Source organism: Vipera berus (assembly GCF_964194415.1).
Source record: "Vipera berus genome assembly, chromosome: Z".
Taxonomy (NCBI): domain Eukaryota; kingdom Metazoa; phylum Chordata; class Lepidosauria; order Squamata; family Viperidae; genus Vipera; species Vipera berus.
In genome coordinates, this window is record NC_138205.1 from 94122392 (window position 1) to 94143281 (window position 20890).

Below are 20890 nucleotides of genomic sequence, written 5' to 3' on the forward strand. Positions count from 1 at the left end.
GCCGCCCCTTACTTGGGATTGTTGGGCGAGAAAGCGACGTGGGCATGGAGGAGTAAGTAAGTCGCGCTTTACTCGTCACTGCGGGGCGGGGAGAAAAAAAGTTCTTGCCGGCCGGACTTGGATGGCGGCAGCGGCATCAGCTGGGAGCCGCAGCCCCGCCTAGTCCGGCTGAGCTGAACCAGCTCAACACAAAGCGATCGGGCCTTTCCTCCCCCCCCTTTCCCTCCCCCCTGCCGCTCTAGGGCAGAGATCCCCTTCCTATCGCTCGGGGCCTTTCGTCTCTTTGGCTCGCCAGGGCTGGAGCGGCGAGAGCGAGCGGCAGAGGAGAGATGGTGGGCTTTCCTTTCCTTTCCTTTCCTTTCCTTTCCTTTCCTTTCCTTTCCTTTCCTTTCCTTTCCTTTCCTTTCCTTTCCTTTCCTTTCCTTTCCTTCCCTTCCCTTCCCTTCCCTTCCCTTCCCTTCCCTTTCCGTTAGAGAGCTACCTTCGTGATTACAATGTGGAGTGGCCGACTGAGGCTGAAAGCACATTAGGTAGCACTTGAGACATGCAGGCAAATCCTGGTAAAGGGCTTTTCCCCCCCACTGGATCCGCGCTCCACAAGCCTCTGCCGGCGGCAGGGCGTGGATCCAGCCGGCGGCAGAGGCTTTTGGAGCACGGATCCAGCCTCCGCCGGCATGCAGGCAAATCCTGGTAAAGGGCTTTTCCCCACCACTGGATCCGCGCTCCACAAGCCTCTGCCGGCGGCAGGGCGCAGATCCAGCCGGCGGCAGAGGCTTGTGGAGCACGGATCCAGCCTCCGCCGGCATGCAGGCAAATCCTGGTAAAGGGCTTTTCCCCCCCACTGGATCTGCGCTCCACAAGCCTCTGCCGGCGGCAGGGCGCGGATCCAGCCGGCGGCAGAGGCTTTTGGAGCACGGATCCAGCCTCCGCCGGCATGCAGGCAAATCCTGGTAAAGGGCTTTTCCCCCCCACTGGATCTGCGCTCCGCAAGCCTCTGCCGGCGGCAGGGCGCGGATCCAGCCGGCGGCAGAGGCTTTTGGAGCACGGATCCAGCCTCCGCCGGCATGCAGGCAAATCCTGGTAAAGGGCTTTTCCCCCCCACTGGATCCGCGCTCCACAAGCCTCTGCCGGCGGCAGGGCGCGGATCCAGCCGGCGGCAGAGGCTTGTGGAGCACGGATCCAGCCTCCGCCGGCATGCAGGCAAATCCTGGTAAAGGGCTTTTCCCCCCCACTGGATCCGCGCTCCGCAAGCCTCTGCCGGCGGCAGGGCGCGGATCCAGCCGGCGGCAGAGGCTTTTGGAGCACAGATCCAGCCTCCGCCGGCATGCAGGCAAATCCTGCTAAAGGGCTTTTCCCCCCCACTGGATCCGCGCTCCGCAAGCCTCTGCCGGCAGCAGGGCGCGGATCCAGCCGGCGGCAGAGGCTTGTGGAGCACAGATCCAGCCTCCGCCGGCGGCAGAGGCTTGCGGAGCGCGGATCCAGCCGGCGGCAGAGGCTTGTGGAGCACGGATCCAGCCTCCGCCGGCGGCAGAGGCTTGCGGAGCGCGGATCCAGCCGCCGGCGACAGAGGCTCGATCCGCCGTTCTGCAAGCCTCCGCCCCCGGTTAATACCCTGTATTCAGCTCTGGGAAGTGGGGGGAAGGGGGAGAGAGGGGGAGTTTGGGAGGAGGGGGAGGGGGAGCTCCACGGTGCAAAAATAAAGCCCTGCCGCTCTTCGCGTTGCTTGCCCGACTGGCTGTCACGGGACCGCACGGATCGCCTCGCTCCCACCGGCAGCTGATTCCTTCGAGTTTGGTCTCGAGCGATTTTGCATTTTCTCCAGTGCTGAAAGCCACTCGGCGGATCCCAGCCTCGGCTTATACTTGAGTCAAGAACTTTTTCCAGTTTTGGGGGGTAAAATTAGGGGTCTCGGCTTATACTCGAGTCGGCTTATACTCAAGTATATACGGTACTACAATTTTAAGCATGAGGATTCAATGTCTTCTCTTGCTATATTCCTAGTGAAATATATATTAAAGGCACACATTAAAAGGGTTTTTTTCTTCCATCTTCTATGCAAAGTTTACATCTGTTGAATAAGATAAACAAATGAGGCATACTAAATACTGGGAACCAATATAATACTTTACAAATGGAATATTTTGAATTAGTGAGAAAATGCATCTTACAGTGAATATTTAAGCATTGCCAAATGTTTAATACTTCTTTTTCTTTCAGTTGCTGGAACCAGTCTGTCACCAGTTATTTGAATTTTATCGCAGTGGTGAGGAACTTCTTTTGCAGTTCACACTTCAGTTCCTTCCAGAATTAATATGGTGCTATCTTGCTGTTTCTGCTAGTAAAGACCTACAAAGCAGTGGCTGCATAGAAGCACTTCTACTAGGAGTTTACAATTTGGTTTGTATCTAGACTTAGAATTCATTCATTCAACAATTTATATGTTACTAAATCCCCCAAAAGGCCCTAGATGTCATTAAATTTCATTGTTTGATATCATTACAGTGAGGGAAAAAATATTTGATCCCTTGCTGATTTTGTACATTTTCCCACTAACAAAGAAATGATCACTCTATAATTTTAATGGTAGGTTTATTTTAACAGTGAGAGACAGAATAACAACAAAAAATCCAGGAAAAAGTTATAAATTGATTTGTATTTTAATGAGTAAAATATGTATTTCTTATTCTTATTTAAAGTTTTTTTATTTTTTCCAACTCTTCCCCCATACATATCAACAAATATACCGTAATACATAAATACATACACGTAAATTTTGGTGTTGTTCGTCCATTTCCCCTTTCACTGTATCTACACTCCTTCTCTCTCTACCCTCTTCTCTACCTTCTTTCTCCCTTTCTTCTCTTTCTTTCCTACTTCCCTCTTCTTCCTCTCCTCTCCTCTTTCCTTCACCACTCCCCTCCCATTTCTCCTCTTTCCCTCCAACCTTTCTACTTCCTTCCCCCCTCCTCTACTCTCTTCCCTCTCTCCTCTCCTTTCTTCCCTCTCATCCCTCTTCAGATACAATTCAGGGGTAATGTCTGAGCATCTCCTCTCCCTAGATTTTCAATATCTATATTAGATATAATAACATTAATTTTCTATTACGTTAATACTTCTATAATTCTGATCTTCTCGGTATATGCTTCTTTAAATATTTTTACTATCTCCAGTTATCCAATACTGTGTCGCCTGGGTCTCCCTCCTTATCTCCTTCTTTTTCTTCCATCTAAATTAGTGTTAGCTATCTTTTAGGCATATTTTTCACCCAATCATAAAAATTTCCCCAGATTCTTAAAAACTTCCAGTGTTGGAGCATTCACAGCTTCTGGAGGCAGGTTGTCCCACTAGTTAATTGTTCTAACTGTCAGGAAGTTTCTACTTAGTTCTAGGGTGCTTCTCTCCTTGATTAGTTTCCATCCGTTGCTTCTTGTCCTGCCTTCGGGCGCTTTGGAGAATAGCTTGACTCCCTCTTCCATGTGGCAGCCCCTGAGATATTGGAACACTGCTATCATGTATACTTTTTATTTTTTTGCTTGCTTTGGAAATAGAGGAAGATTCCCAAGTATATAGAATATGTCGTTTTGCTTGAATGTGGGGAAACTGGATATGAATGCAGATGTGTATATATAAATGATAAATGATTTCTACTAATAGATATGAATGAGGAAGAATGGATTCATACCATTGTAAGCTCTGACATTTTCCTTCGCTGTAGTATATGGTATAAATTCAATAATTTCATTTTCAAAGTAGTAAGAGAAGAACCTCTTTGCTGGTAATTAATGTTATCTCTGTACTTTGTTACCAAGTTTGTATTGATAAACAAAAAGTAATTATACTGTTAATAATAATATTGTATATTATCTTTAGTACCGTAGTAATATAATTACTTTTGGTTTATTGTATATAATGTTGTCTATGATAATGTCCTGAAAACAACCATGACAGCAGCGTTAAAGGTATTCAATTTTTTTACCAGGATTTGTATATATTACTGTTGCTGGCAAGTTTAAATGTATACTGTTTTGATTCTGTAAAAATAAGGAAATTTAACTGCTGATTCAAAACTTTTAGTTACACTTAGAAAAGTGTCTTTACTATTAATGCAAAAGCTCTCTTGAAACTTTTATTGGGCTATATGCTTTCTTAGGCCAGAAATATTTTATCAAATGCATGAAGTTATTCTTTGTGTAGTAAATATATACCTAGAAGAGAAAACAAGTTTTCAGAAAGTCTAGAGATTCAAGAGACAATTGCATTAAATGCTAGGCAAAAAACAATAAATATCAGTTCCTGGAGCAGTGAGTTTAATTAATAAGCTCTGAATAGGCAGAGCAATATTAATAATGCTTCCAAAAAACCTAAAGAGCATTTTATTAGAATATACTAATAATCTAATGCATTTAATTACTGTTTTAAATGCGTGAACGGTCTCTGCAATGACTCTTGCAGATATATTGCTTTCAAAAACATTTTAAAGTAATAATCCCTAATTTTAAGTGGTATATTTTGTAGCATTTTAATAGTTTTTATTTCATAAATAAATAAATGAAAACATATTGCAGCTATTCTCACTTTCATATTATTTCACACAAGATTACTGTCTTATGATTTTTAATGATTTCTTCCAAAGTAATAAAATACTATACATGACTCATGCCTGAAGGTAAAGAACTAAGTTTTCACAATCACTCTGTGAGCGAGATGGGCATTATGTAAATTTGATTAAATAAATAATACATGTTTAGATTTTGCTACATATAAATTATGTATGTAATTGTAGACATAACATAATTTCCCATCTTTACTTATAATAATAAACATTATGGCATGATTTGGGAGCTTATGTTCCGCTTTGTGTTTGTTGGTGTGCAATTTATGAAATGCATATGAATAACTTGATTATTTTCCTCATAGGAAATAGTTGACAAACAGGGGAATAGTAGGATCCTAAGCTTTACAATTCCATCTTTATCTAAACCTTCAGTATATCATGAAGTAAGTTTTAAAAGTATTCTTGTTTTATATGATGTTTATAGCTTTGTTCTAATCTCCCTTAAAAGAATATAATCTGGCCTTTTGTCATCGAAATTAGTAGTGGGCATTCTTTGGCTGCATTTACATTTTCAGAAAAGAACCACAAAGTAAGTTGGCCATATCACATAAGTCTTTTAAAATATGGGGACTTACACTATAATTTCCATTTCTAGTTGGGTGGGGAGACAAATTCTTTCTGGGTCTAGGTTCTGGAACTTCTGCTGCTAAACAATTCAGTTGTTCAATGAGTCATCATGTGACTGCGCCTGATTTTATGATTTCTTTTGTTACGGTTCTTAAGTGAATTCAGCTTCCCCCCGTTGACTTTCTTATTTGAAGCCCCCTGAGAAAATCAGAAATTGGCAATCATGTGATCTCAGGATGCTACGACGATTGTAAATACATGCCAGTTTACAAAAATCTGGATGATGATCACGTGACTGCAAGTTGTTATTATTATTATTATTATATTTGTATACCGCCCTTCTCCCAAAGGACTCAGGGCGGTGAACAAGGCACATAAAAATACAGAATACAAAAATTAAAAAAGAATTAAATAAGAGCCCGAGCTAAAAACAGTAGAGTAATAAAAATCCCCAATAAAAACCCCAGCACATCCCCCATCAGGCCAGGCCGGCTTGCTCAAATAGGTAGGTCTTCAGGCCGAGTCGGAAGGAGGTTGTTGTAGTTTTTGTTGTTATTTTTCCCTCTAAAAGTTTTCAGTTTGCTTTTCAGTTGAATTGTACTGCTTGTATGTTACAGTGCATTCAGAAAGTATTCAGACCCCCTTCACTTTGTCAATTTTGTTATGCTGCAGCCTAATCCTACAGTTGTTGAATTCATTTTTTTCTCATTAATCCACACTCAGTACCCCATAATGACAAACTGAAAACAAGTTTAAAAATGTTTATAAATTTATTAAAAAGCAAAAACTGAAATATTGCATTGGCATAAGTATTCAGACCCTTCACTCAATACTTCGTTGAAACACCTTTGGCAGAAATTACAGCCTCAAGTCTTTTTGGGTATGACATGACAAGCTTTGCATACCTGCTTTGGGGGATTTTCTGCCATTCTTCCTTGCAAATCCTCTCAAGCTCAGTCAGGTTGGATGACGATCATCAGTGGACAACCATTTCTAGGTCCCTCCAGAGAAGTTCAGTAGGTTCAAGTCAGGGCTCTGGCTGGGCCACTCTAGGACATTCACAGAGTTGTTCCTAAGCCACTCCTGTGTTGTCTTGGCTGCGTGCTTAATATCATTGTCATGTTAGGAAGTGAACCTTTGGTTCAGTCTGAGATGCTGAGCACTGTTTTCAGTAAGGATATCCCTGTACTTTGTTCAGCTTTCCCTCAATCCTGACCAGTCTCCCAGTCCCTGCTGCTCAAAAACAACCCCACAGCATGATGCTGTCACCACCATACTTCACTGTTGGTATGATATTGGGCAGGTGATGAGCGGTACTTGGTTTCCTCCAGAAATAACGTTTAGAATTGAGGCCAAACAGTTCAATCTTGGTTTCATTAGACCAGAGAATCTTCTTCCTCACAGAATCCTTCAAGTATTTTTTTGCAAACTCCAAAGAGACTTTCATGTGTTTTGCACTGAGGAGTGGCTTCCATCTAGCCACTCTGCCATAAAGCCCAAATTGGTGGTTGTTCTTCTGGAACTCTGTCCTATCTCCACACAGGATCTCTGGACTCAGTCAGAGTGACCATCGGGTTCTTGGTCACCTCTCTTACTAAAGCCTTCTCCAATTGCTCAGTTTGACTGGGCAACAAGCTCTTGGAAAAGTCCTGGTTTGTACCAAACCTCTTCCACTTGAGCATTATGGAGGCCACTGTGCTCTTAGGAACCTTCAGTGCAACAGAAATTTTATTGTAGCCTTCCCCAGATCTGTGCCTTGCAATAATCCTGTCTCTTGAGTTCTGCAGGCAGTTCCTTAGACCTCATGGCTTTTGCTCTGCTACAGTATGCATTGTCACCTTCTATAGAGAGGTGTACCCTTCGAAATACTATCCAATCAATTTAATTTATTACAGGTCAACTTCAATCAATATGTAGAAACATCTCAACAACAATCAAGAGAAGTAGGAGGCACCTGAGCTAAATTTCAAGTGCTGTTGCAAAGGGTCTGAATACTTATGCCAATGTGATATTTCAGTTTTTTTCTTTTTAATAAATTTACAGACATTTCTAAAATTCTGTCTCCACTTTGTTATTATGGGGTACTGAGTATAGATTAATGAGAAAAAAATGAATTTCAACAACTAGGATCAGGCTGCAGTATAACAAAATTGACAAAAATGAACGGGGTCTGAATACTTTCTGAATGCATTGTATATTAAAGATGGAAAAAATTCTGAGTGATTTATCTTGATCTGGTTTTTTTACATTTCAAAAACCAGGCATTTTAATAGAGATGTATAGACTTTTTATATCCGCTGTATTCATTGAAATTAAATATACATTGATAATTTATTACTTACAAAGATTTTAAAAATCTATATCCATATTACTTCCCAGAAAGATATTTGTATTGTATGGACCAATATACTCAATTAGGGAATATTTATTTAATATAGTTAAAAGGGTAGGGTAGATTTGAATAAAATATTCTTAGAGAACAACTTTGAAGGTATTTGAAAGCTGTTTGTTGTTGTATTTAGTTTTCTCCACTGATATTTTCACGCTTTGAAATATGATCATTTAAAATAAAGATATGGGATGAGAGAATGACTGGCCCAAAGTCATTCATGTTATAAACTGCTTTCTGTTTTCTTTTTCTTCTTTTTTAAAACAAAATTACTAATGAAGTGATATATTGAAAAAAAAACTATTTTGTTTAGCCTTCCAGTATTGGTTCAATGGCTCTTACTGAGGGTGCTTTATCTCAACACGGCTTATCCAAGGTTGTATATAGTGGACCACATATGCAGAGAGAAATGTTGACAGCTCAAAACAGGTAAAATGCATGATGTTGTTTTCAACTATAAAGATTAAAGAAGTAATCTGGGCATTTCCAAATTCATTTTCTCATAAATTAATATTTAACAAATGCAGTTTTTAAAAAACATGGCTTATATGTATTGCTGATATGAACAATGAACAGGAAATGTTTTTTTTGCATGATTAATGACACTCTTAAATTAATCATAATCCTTTTTTTATAGATTTGAAGTCTTGACATTCCTTTTGCTGCGATACAATGCTGCCTTAAGTTATATGCCTGCGGTTTCTCTTCAGTCTTTATGTCAAATCTGTTCAAGGTAATTTTTTTCTGAAGAGATTGATAATAATAAACTAAGGTTGTAATTATATAAGAATACATTTCACTAAAAAACAAAAACCTATAAAGGAGAGAACAAAAAGGTAATTTTGACATAACTGCAGCTTATCAAATCCCATGTGAGAATTCAGACCTTCCCAGAGGCATAAGCTCTTTATATCCATATTGTGATTCAATTTCATTTATTAACCATTATGTTTTATTGTATTAATAAAATGTATTAATATATTACTTCATGAAAAGAATTAATATTCATTGATCCACATTGTAATTTCTGTAACTCATTGGAAAAGTTTTGCTTTGGCTTCAGTACTGTTGTTTTTGACAAATGGAATAGGGCATTGTTTCTCCCCCTCTTTCCCTCCCTGCATCCCTCCTTCCCTCTCAAGCTGGTTTGAATCAAAACGTCCATACGCACGGAGAAACTTATAAATGTGTCACTTTTTTCACAAAATAGCTGATTGAATAAGGAAAGTACAACACAGAATGAGTACGCTTCACCGGGCTATATAACAATTATGCAAAATATTGTATAAGAAATGGAAGAATTTTTATATATTTTGAAAGCTCATGTTAATCACACTATGCATTTACTGAACATCCTAAATACATTAGTAATATTATTAATTAACACAAGAACAGTTGATTGTTCAATTCATAAATCAAATTTCCAATGTCAGTGTTTAGAAGCTGCATTGTATATTAGTAGTTCATACCTAGGAATTCTGTGTAAGAACCTCCCCTAAAAAAGAAGAAAAAAACAATAATCTTTGATAATTGATCTCTCCATGTTTGAAAGAATGAAATTATTTGAGGTGCATGATTAATTAAAGTCGCTGTATAATTGTGATAGGACCATATTTCAATACATCTTAAGAACTGTCTGTGTCTGTCTGTCTGTCTGTCTGTCTGTCTGTCTGTCTGTCTCTCTCTCTCTCTCTCTCTCTCTCTCTATCTATCTATCTATCTATCTATCTATCTAATCTGTTCCTCCAGCATTCGCAGAAAGGGAAGGTTGGAGATTGGTCAAAGGTTATTGAAAACTCTTGGGTGCACTGCAGCCTTTTTAAGGCTGGGAGCACCATCTCTTTATCAAAGAGGTTTACACTACAGTGAGGACCTAGTTGTGGATCACCTCCCTTTCACGGCCTGGAGGAACCCAGAAGGAGTAAACAGATAGCTAAACTAATAACACAAAGAGTCTTGTCTACTTCCTCAAGTCAGCAGGTAAAACACATTACCAGATCATATTACCAGATCATGCCCCAGGCACTCAGCTTGCCTGCTTAATCAGAGTCCAAGGTTCAGGAAAAGGAGAGAGGAAGAGATTTCAAAAGAGTACTGTAAGTTGTGTAGAATACCTGCAGCTCCAAGTCCCAGGCTTCTTCACCATTATATTGCTTTCAGTGTGTGAAAGAGCAAACATCTTATTCTCCTGCAATCCCTTTCTCTCTAATCTCTCTGTTCTAAGAGAAGGTGATAAATTGGCAATAAAGTTATTTTCTCAGCACTTTCGTAACTTTGGTCACTGAACAAATATTCAGGAAGCAAGGACAACCTGTTATGACCAGAAAATAGTTTACTTAATGGTTTGGATTTTCTTGAAGAACAGTGACATCATCAGGGGTTACCTACCTGAGGGATTCTGATGTTTTGGAAGTGCAGTATTGGGCAATCTACTAATTTTATTTTGGGGGTGGGGGAATATACTACTATGTAAAGCTTCTTTTTATTTTGGAATATTTTTCCCCAACTGCCATGACAGTGATATAAAATGTGTTTTTTAAACTTTACCACTAATATGTAAAAGATCCTATGTTACACCCGTAAACAGTATGTGCACTTTGCTGACCCACCTATTTAGCCTACAAAAGAATTGTTTCTTGATTGTTTTGGGAATAGTTCTTTTTCACTTTTAAATCCATAATATTTTAAGGCTGTATTGGACAGTATAATACAGCAATTTTAAAATAGTAATGCAGATTTTAATATTTGTATTTCTTTTAGAATCTGTGTTTGTGGATACCCTCGCCAACAAGTAAGAAAATATAGAGGCATAAACAGCAGAATTCCAGTCTCCTCTGAATTCATGGTGCAAATGTTAACAGGGATTTATTATGCTTTGTAAGTTCAGTAAATGTATATCTTGTGTATACATGTATAGTGATTTTAGAGCAGATTGTATATAATTCAAAATGGAATGGTTATTTACATGATAGCAGAGGCAGAATTCAGAGCTTTCACAATTGATATTGTAAAGGTAAGAATTTTTCAGCATTCTTATTGTTTTTATAAACTGTCCAAAGTGACTTCCTGAATGACAATTGGCAGTTGATTTTGGCCCCACAAAATGAAAAAAAATATCTGCTTATCATTTCTGTTCAGTAAAACCAAAACAGGCATGTAGTTTCATGAGGAAAAACTGCAAAATCTACTAATCTTGATTAGTACTAATCAGATGCTTAAAAAAATATTCTTTAGTATCCTTCCTTTCCCAAAATGCTAGTTTCACATGGGGCAGTGGTAGCAATGGAGATGGCAGAGCTAGGTTTTAAACATTTATCAGCAAACCAGAATATATACATGAAATGATTAAATATTCTATGCCCACAAGCTGGTGATTCTGAAATTATTACAGATTGTTCTTATTTAACAACCATTGACCATTTGAAGTTATGGTGGTGCTAAAAGAATGATTCTTTATGCCCAGTCCCTGAAGTAATGGCCCCCATAGTCACGTGACCAAAATTTGAGTGATTGGCAGCTTGCTTATACTTATGACCATAGTGGTGCTCAGCACCCACCTACCTTTCAATTCACATTGGGTGAAAGGAAAAGTTAACATATTAAATGTTAAAAACATATATGATAAATATACCAAATCTTGAATTTAATGTAATCCTATGGAATTTGTGATGTTCCTGTGTTCAAATTTCTCTTATAGATAGCATTCTGTTTGAAAATTATCTAATTTAAGCTTTTAATTAGTAATTTTAGTGAATTCCTGATGGTTAACATGTTACTATTTTCCAGGACTGTTGGGAAACTATATTGAGAAGGCAAATTTGCATTCTGGTACAAAAATAGACATGACAAAAACATTCAGATTTAGATACATCATATATTTGTGTCTTAACATTAGCAGACCCTTATAACTACTTTCAAGTAGTGATATAGAGGAGATATTAATTTTCCCCATGCACAAATTTTATCAATGTAGTCTGATAGCTAATGCTTCCATAGACAATATATATCTCTGCCTATCTATCTCGTGTGTGTGTGTGTGTGTGTGTAGATGTAGAGAAAGAATTAAAGCATAATATCCATACATAATAAGCCATTTAATAGTTTCATGCTAACAGATTGAAAATGTTAGAGATTTCAGTTGCATCAATGCTTTGTCCCATCTCATTTGATACTTGGTACTGTATAGGTACAAGAAAGATTAATCTTTCTGGAAGGTTTTAGGACTTACACTGTTTGGCATGTGGCTTGAAAAAGAGTAAAGTCCATACAGTGAGTTGAATTCATAACCACCTTGAAATATAGACCAAGAGTGAATGTCAAACGGGTGGAATTTCATTATGCATGTTGCAATACATTTTCAGGCTTTCTTCTGGTTTCAGTAGAGTTGCAGCATTTTTTTCTTTTTTGTTTTTTCCTGTATTATTACATTTATGACTTGCACTAGTTCTCTTTGTTAATAATCTCAAGAAACAAAGCTACTGAATTTCAGTAGTATGGTTAGGGAGGCTCTTGGGCACTAAAAATAGGATATGGAGCAACAAATCATTGAGATCTGACTTGTTTATAAAATGCTACCTTTAAGTACTATGAAACATCATATCCTTGTTCTTTCTTACTGAACCATTTTGAATTCATGGTGGATATGAATGTTATAACAAAAGATATAAAGAATCAATTGCCAATCTGATTTTCCAAAGTACTATAGCAGTTGCAATATATATTTCTTACCTAACATTACAGAAGGGAACAAAATAAGATGACCTAGACATAGTCAAATGGATAGAAGTAAAGTACATTCCATAATCATTGAAATATTTCTCAATATTACTAATTTTTCTTGAATGTATAATTTTTGAATTTTTAATATTATAAACCATTTACTAAATAACTGTTCATGACTAATATGCATGGCTATGATAATGAATAATCATACTATATAATAGCATGCGGTCAGTTTTCATTTTTTGGCTTAACATTCTAGTTATAATGGAGAATGGGATCTGGCTCGCAAAGCAATGGATGATGTTTTATACAGAGCACAATTGGAGTTATATCCAGAACCTCTATTGGTAGGTGTTTTATGTCAAATTTATTCTTCTTTACAATCAGGTTTTTAAATTTATTTTGAAAATGTTTGTATTTTTAACTTACATAATTGAAGTAACTTACAGAAACAAAATGTTTAAGTGATCATCATCATCATATCATATCATCATCAAATCTTTATTTGGTCACAGACCAGCTATAATGCTTAAAATAAATTAAAAAAGTAAACTTTCTGAAAATCATGTTCTCATGGACTGCGCAGTCATAGCATTCTACAGTTGCAAGAAAAAGTATGTGAACCCTTTGGGATTACGTGGAGTTTTGCATGAATTGGCCATAAAATGCGCTCTAAACATCATGTAAGTCACAACAATAGAAAAACATAGTCTGCTTAAAATAATACTACACAAACATTAGCTGTTGTCATGTTTTAATTGAACATAAGATGGAAACATTCACAGTGCAGAGTGGAAAAAGTATGTGAACCTTTGGACTTAATAACTGGTTGACCCTCCTTTGGCAGCAATAACCTCAACCAAACGTTTCCTGTAGTTGCAGATCAGACCTGCACAGCGATCTGGAGTAATTTTGGACCACTCCTCTTCACAAAACTGTTTCAGTGTAGCAATATTCTTGGGATGTCTGGTGTGAACCGCTCTCTTAAGGTCATGCCACAGCATTTCAATCGGGTTGAGGTCAGGACTCTGGGCCACTCCAGAAGGCGTATTCTGTTCTGTTGAAGCCATTGTTTTGTTGAATTACTTGTATGCTTTGGGTCATTGTCCTGTTGCATCACCCATCCTCTGCGGAGCTTCAGTTGGCAGACAGATGGTCGTACGTTTTCCTGCAAAATGTCCTGATAAACTATGGAATTCATTTTCCCATCAATGACAACAATCCGTCCAGGCCCTGAGGCAGCAAAACAGCCCCAAACCACGATGCTCCCTCCGCCATGTTTTACAGTGGGGATGAGGTTTTGATGTTTGTGTGCTGTCCCTCTTTTTCTCCACACATAGTGTTGTGTGTTTTTTCCAAACAACTCAATTTTGGTTTCATCTGTCCACAGTATATTTTGCCAGTAGTGCTGTGGAATATCCAGGTGCTCTTTTGCAAACTTCAAACGTGCTGCAATATTTTTTTTGGACAGCAATGGCTTCCTCCATGGTGTCCTCCCATGTACTCCATTCTTGTTTAATGTTTTCCTTATTGTAGATGTATCAACAAAAATGTTAGCATGTGCCAGAGATTTCTGTAGGTCTTTAGCTGACACGCTAGGATTCTTCTTTACCTCATTAAGCATTATGCACTTGTGCTCTTGCAGTCATTTTTACAGGATGACCATGCCTAGGGAGAGTAGCAACAGTGCTAAACTTTCTCCATTTGTAGACAGTCTGTCTTACCGTGGACACATGAACATCAAGGCTTTTGGAGATACTTTTGTAACCCTTTCCAGCTTCATGCAAGTCAACAATTCTTGATCGTAGGTCTTCTGAGAGCTCTTTTCTGCGAGGCATGGTTCACATCAGACAGTGCTTCTTGAAACCAGTAAACCCCAAACAGGTGTGTGTTTTTAAAGGGCAGGACAGCTGTCAGCAACACATCCAATATCATCACACTGGTTGGAGTCAAGGTTGGCTCACTCCTGGCTCCAATTAGCTCTTGGAAAAGTCATTAGGTTAGGGGTTCACATACTTTTTCCACCCTGCATGGTGAATGTTTCCATCTTATGTTCAATTAAAACATGACAACAGCTAATGTTTGTGTAGTATTATTTTAAGCAGACTGTGTTTTTCTATTGTTGTGACTTACATGACGTTTAGAGCACATTTTATGGTCAAGTCATGCAAAACTCCACGTAATCCCAAAGGGTTCACATACTTTTTCTTGCAACTGTATAACAAGAAACAAAAACAGATTATTGATAGGATGAATTATTTTTGTAATAAAGTATTTATGTAGTGGAAAAATACTAGAACTAAATTGATATTCTAATATTGTGGAGTTTTGTAATAGATGTCACTACAAGACTATCTATTTCTTGACTTGCTTTATCACCACCAGATAATTTAATTAACCACAATGTGTAAAGTACATTTCCTAAAGATTTCACTGGACAGGCTCTCTGTGTAGGAGCTTCCAGTAATTTAGTAATCCTGATTGTGTGCTGTAGGGCAGGGGTCCCCAACCCCCAGACCATAGACCGGTACCAATCCATGGACTATTAGAAATCAGGCCGCACAGTTGGAGGTGAGCAAAAGTGAGCAAAACTACATCTGTATTTGCAGCTGCTCCCCAGTGCTAGCATCACCACCGCAGCTCCACCTCAGTTCATCAGGCATTAGATTCTCATATGAGCGCTAACCCTACTGTAAGCTCTGCATGTGAATGATCTAGATCAGGGGTGTCACCGGCCTGTGGGCCGGACGCGTCTTCCGGAAGCTGCGCCCACCCCATTGCCGGCAATGGCAAAACCATCCGGATAAGTTGCGCGACGTCACGTGGCATTATGAGTTTGACATGTCTGATCTAGATTGTATGCTGTTACTCCCCCGCCGGTTCATGGAAAAATTGTCTTCCATGAAACTGGTCCTGGGTGTCAAAAAGAATGGGGACTGCTGCTGTAGGGCACCTTAAGGCAATGCTCACCATTTTAAAATTGGTCTTGAACTGACTGGAAGGTAACATTGAAAGTTTAGTATCCTGATTCTGTGCTGTACAGGTAGTCTTTTACTTAAGAGCAGTCACTTAGCTATTGTTCATAATTGCAGACTTCCTCATGGCCATTTAATAACCTGATTTTGAAATTCTGATGACCATTCCTCTCCCACAGTCATGTGGTTGCATTTTCATTGGTAAAATTGATTATATAGTTTGAAAATTGACTTCATTGCATTGAAAATTGATTAGAACATTTTGTTGATAAGTTAAGTTAAATAGTAAAGGGCACTGTTGGTAGAAATTGTTTTTCACCTAATTTCTCAAATATTAATGAAATAAAAAAAGGTGGATTGCAAAACTAATAAACTTTTTCAGTTCTTTAAGGAGGGAAGGATCAGCTATCCTACTCATAAACACCCGTCTCCGATAATCAGCCATGTCTTAGTAGAGAAGTGGAACATCCACATAGATCATGCTCAGCATTTTTTGAAGGTGCACTCTTGGCTGCCCAATCTTAGTTTCTAAGATATAAAAGTTAATTTTTGTTTTATTTAGATTTTTAAAATTCTGTCTTTATTATTTTTATAAAAAACTCAAGATGGCAAACATACCTAATACTCTTTCCTTCTACTGTTTTCTCCATAACACCTTAGTGAGGTGGATTGAGCTGAAAGAGAGTCACTGGCCCAGAGTTACCCACCTTTTCATTTTTACATTGGGGCTAGAATTCACAGTCTACTCGTTTCTAGCCTGGTGTGCCTTAACAATCAGACAAAACTGGCTCTCAGAGCAATAGAATTCTCAATAGAAGAGGCCTGGATAGATGCCAGGAAGTAACTGTCTTAAATATCAAGGAGTTACTTAAGATAAATATGAAGTGGTAAGTTGTACTTTTGGCTTCTGTCTTCATAGACATTGATAAGATGTGATTCCCAGTGATTGGGTTTAGGTATTATAATCCCCCTTTTTAACAAAGGTACAAAAAATAAGCTTGAGAGTTCAGTCCAATCAATGTGTTGAGCATTACGAGCAAACTCTGTGCCAGGCACTCTGCATGGAACTTTCAGAATACCAAATGTGTCAGTTTTAGATGAAGAGCAAATAGTGTTCAGGGTGTTCCCAATAGATTAGCAAGATTGTGAAAAATACTAATAAGCGAATAGAACTTAGTGTTGGCATCCTCTCTTTGTGATGCATTCTTGGATTTTAGAAATGCTTTTGATGTACAGCTAATTCTTGATTCACAGCCACAATTGAGCCCAACATTTCTGTTAATAAACAAAGCAGTGTTTAAAAAAAATTCTCTCCATTTTATGACCTTTTTGTCACAATTGTTAAGCAAATCATTGTACTTATTAAGTGAATCATGCGGTCTTAAAGTGAACCTGGCATCCCCATTGACATTGCTTTCTAGAAATTGGTTGGAAAGGTCAAAAATGGTGATCACATGACCCCGGGACAGTGCAACTGTCATAAATATATGCCAGTTGCCAAGTTGTAAGTGTGAGAACTAGTCATAAGTTACTTTTTTCAGTGCTGTTATAACTTTGAATGGTTACTAAACAGATAGTTGTAAGTTGAGGAGACAGAGACAAATTTGGGGACAAACAGATATACTGACGTTGATAAATGTCTTTTCCATTTATCAACACATTAGCACCTGTGTAAGGGTTAGATGCAATCTGAATGGGACAGATTACAATACCAATGGAAAAAGATTGTAAGACAAGATTATATTTTAGCATTTTACTTTTCAATCTTAGTTCAAACTCTGGAGACAGTAGAGCACCACCACTTAAAGTAGCTGATTTAAACTTCCCAGTATTATTGTGTGCAATTGTAGTGTTGCTCTCAATGTTTTTCATTTTAGGAAGGATTTGAGGGCATAAGCCTATCATTTTAGTGAATAACGCTTAGAGGTAAATTATCAAAAGAGTGCCATAAAGGCAAAATCAGCTTTTGTATGATACAGAAGTGGGCCCTTATTGTAATTACAGAGTGCTGCAATCTAGATTTCTCACAGCAATTTGGGATTTCTAAAATATGTGCATCAAAGAAAACTTCATGATTAGTGTCTTGAATGCTGAAAGTTGAGAACAAAGCCTGGCTTACATTTAGCAAGTATTGGCCAAAAAATAATTTGGTCTGGGTTAATCTAATTTTCCATCTAAAGTTAAATCTGTATTCTATGGCCTTTCCTGGTGCTACGAGTAAGCATCAATATCTGTAAGGCAATAATGTGAGGATAATAGTTTTCATCAACATGTTGCCTTCTTATGTGATGGATTCTGAAATTGAGTCATTTGCATAGAGGAAACCTGTTTTGTATCTTCTGTTTGACATTACATAAACAAAGGAGAGTACTAATAAAAGCACATTTTGATATATTAGAGTTCTGCAGGCAGATATAGTCATATTCAACAGTGTCTTTGCCCTTGTGGCTCATGAAAATGTTTCCATGTGTTTTTATATTGCAATTTTTATAGACATAGTTTAAGTGCATAATTCCAATTCTATAAAAATTCCCAGGCTTTTCAGACCTGTGTTATTGTTTTATATTTGTATCAGATAATTGAAGCATGTTTTTTCTTTTTTTTCTTTTTTTAACTTTCAAGTCTGTTTTGACTCTTTGCAATTGTCTGGACAAATTCATGCAGTTTTCTTGACAACCTTTTCAGAAACAATTTGCCATTGCTTTCTTCCTAAGGCTGAGAGAACATAACTGATTTAAAGCTACCTGGTGGCTTCACCTATGTCTAAAGAGACTGGATTCATGTTTCAGAGTGCAATGAGCATGAACACAGCAGGTGTCTGCAACTTAAAATTATTTTTCCCAATGCCCTAAAGACAGTTGTAGATCAGTATTGTGTTCATATCATTGTTTTGTATAGTTCAGAGCACATTTTTGTCTTCAAAATAGAGGCTTTGCACAGCCCTACTGTATATATCTGCAATATTAGATTAATTGGAAGTCATAAATATTCTATGCTACAGAGAACAGCAATTTTTAGCAGGATTATTGGGAGCTAAGAGGAAGTCTAACTAGTGAGAAACCAACAGTCTATTTCTACTAGATTGTTCATCAAATAACTGGCAGAAAATGCTTTTCTGGACTTCGTGCAGACACACATTTCCATCCTATAGTCCAAAACACTGCTTCATTATTTTTCTTAGTTTCAAGGATTTCAGTTACTGAAAGAATGATTGTACAGAGGAAATAAATTGTCATGGGGGAAAAAATGTACACTGGCTTAAAAAAAACCAAGATGAGAAAATGTAATCATTAATGGGATTTGGCAAATGTTTTCTGATTGAAGTCTTTAATCATCTGAACTAAAGCAGTAATTGTGAACAGATGGAAGTCAAATAACTACCTCTTGATTTTTGTCATATCTGATGCAATTCTTGATATATGATAAATATTGTTTCAATTCAAAATCCAATGTTAACGTGACAATCTCACCCACATTTTATTTAATTATTGTTATTTTCTTTAGGTAGCTAATGCAATAAAAGCTTCATTGCCTCAAGGTGCCATAAAATCTAACAAAGAAGGTACTAAATGTATTCAGGTTGAAATTACTCCTACAGCATCGAGGATATCAAGAAATGCTGTGACCAGCATGTCTATTCGGGGCCATAGATGGAAAAGACATGGTAAGAACTTTGGTTCTGAAAATATTAGTTATGCCATAACAAAAAATGGATGTTCCAAAACTGATATACCATGATTATCTAAAAATTGATATTCTTATTTATACTAATAAGAGATCCCATACATACTAGTATAAAAAGATTAATTAATTTTAATGATATTTTATTTCTCTAATAAAAAGAGGTTTTATGTTATCCTCGGTTTTCATTAGCATAAGGAACCAGGCAATGCTTATTTTACAGTTCACTATACATTATTTGTTGTCGATTAATGTTATACATTATATTAAAATTCTGGTTTAATATATTCATTGCACTTTTGAGCCCTCAATGCCTCATATCTAGAATTTGATCATTAGTAGGTATTTTAGCATGAAATGCTGTATCTTCATAAAATGTCAAATAGTATATTGTTTTCTAGAGAAAAGGGATAACTTAAAATGCCTTGTTTACCTAAAACACTATTCAGTTATAATTATTATAATTACATTGCCAAATTGTAATAATTCTTACTTTTATTATAATAACAGTCTAGTACTAGCACTATGTAGGTAGTTTGGATAAGATATACTGCATATGTTCATCAGCCTCCCCAGAGTGTAAACTATTTTGCTTTCATTACCTAAACAGCATAATTAAAATTGTTATCAATATTTTGATTGCTAAAACAGATTTTTAGCATCTCCTCTACTTCTATTGGACCATAAGACTTTCTCTAATTCTCTATTACATCATATTTTCAAATATATCATTGTTTCAAAGTAATTATTGACATGGTTGATTAATCATGTTATTCTTCTTAATCCAACATAAATTCCCTCATTTTTTTTATTACAGCAGTGTTTATATATGTATACTGCCATTAATGAAAGTTTTATACTGATTATTGTGCAGTGCTTTTGTTCTTCATGTACTATGTCTTGTATGTTACAGATATAGCAAACATAGCTGGAACTGCTAAGGTTATTTCTGTCTTTTGATATACATTCAGCGCTAGAGAATGGATTCATAGGCCCAGTAATGATTTTGTGGCTTTTAAGGTTGGATGCAGAATAGTAAATAAAGGTGTTAGGTTTTTTTGAACGCAAAGAAGATATAATTTTCTAAATAAACTACAGCAGAGTCCTTTTCCTATATTTTTTATTACTGATAGGGCTAGTTGCTGTTTCTCTTTGATTTCCTGTTAGAACTTATAATGGAAATACTGATTTATTGCTTAAACTTAATAATTAACCTGTTCTTTTTTTTGTTCAGCTAATGTAGTTTCCAATATTTTATATAAATATAAATATATTGGTAGTCCAGAAAAGATACATATCTTGCACTTTTCAGACACTACTTTTCAATGTTACCTTTCTGCAGGAGTCATGCTTGATGATACAGGTGCTGAAGTTCAAGAGGCAATGGTTAGGACAAGTGTGTGCTGCAGCAGATAACAAACAATAAGGCATGAGCCTTGATAATATTAGTAAAGCAACTGACTACAATAAAGATGAACAGTTATTCTATTAAGAAGAAGGATAATTTGCAAGGTATGCAAGCATTGCTGCAGATCCTTAATTATCCAATATATTTGATGCTTTTCCCTTCAGGAAAAGAATTTCATAATGCGATGAAATGAAGTACCATTTTGGCTCCTGATGGAGAATCTGGGGCTATTTTATAGATCAATTTTCTATGAAACTACTTTGATTTGTTACAAATACATGTAAGAGCTTCTACATACTTCTAATTACTTCTGCTGGAAAGGAGCTTGCATCCAACAGGTTATTATTAGAACCTGGCTTGTTAGGAGAACAAGTTTAGAGTTTTAGCTGGGGTAAACAAATATTGACTTGTTCAGTGTTCTGCTGGCAGAACAATAGCGGGAACAATAGAAAAATGTGCACCAGGATATTTGTTTTATTATTGTATGACTAAATTTTGAATACTATAAGTATCTGTGATATGTGAACCAAATA

The 20890-nt window shown here is 37.3% G+C and overlaps 1 protein-coding gene across 1 annotated transcript in view; it reads left to right on the forward strand.

Annotated features, from left to right (window-relative positions):
* Positions 1-20890, forward strand: part of HYCC1 (hyccin PI4KA lipid kinase complex subunit 1) — a 49535-nt gene that overhangs the window by 18975 nt on the left and 9670 nt on the right. Inside the window, exons 4-10 of the mRNA XM_081344158.1 lie at positions 2218-2397; positions 4918-4998; positions 7885-8000; positions 8209-8304; positions 10332-10448; positions 12553-12640; positions 18773-18932. Of these exons, the coding sequence (XP_081200284.1) occupies positions 2218-2397; positions 4918-4998; positions 7885-8000; positions 8209-8304; positions 10332-10448; positions 12553-12640; positions 18773-18932 (838 nt within the window). The remainder of the gene's footprint in view (positions 1-2217; positions 2398-4917; positions 4999-7884; positions 8001-8208; positions 8305-10331; positions 10449-12552; positions 12641-18772; positions 18933-20890) is intronic.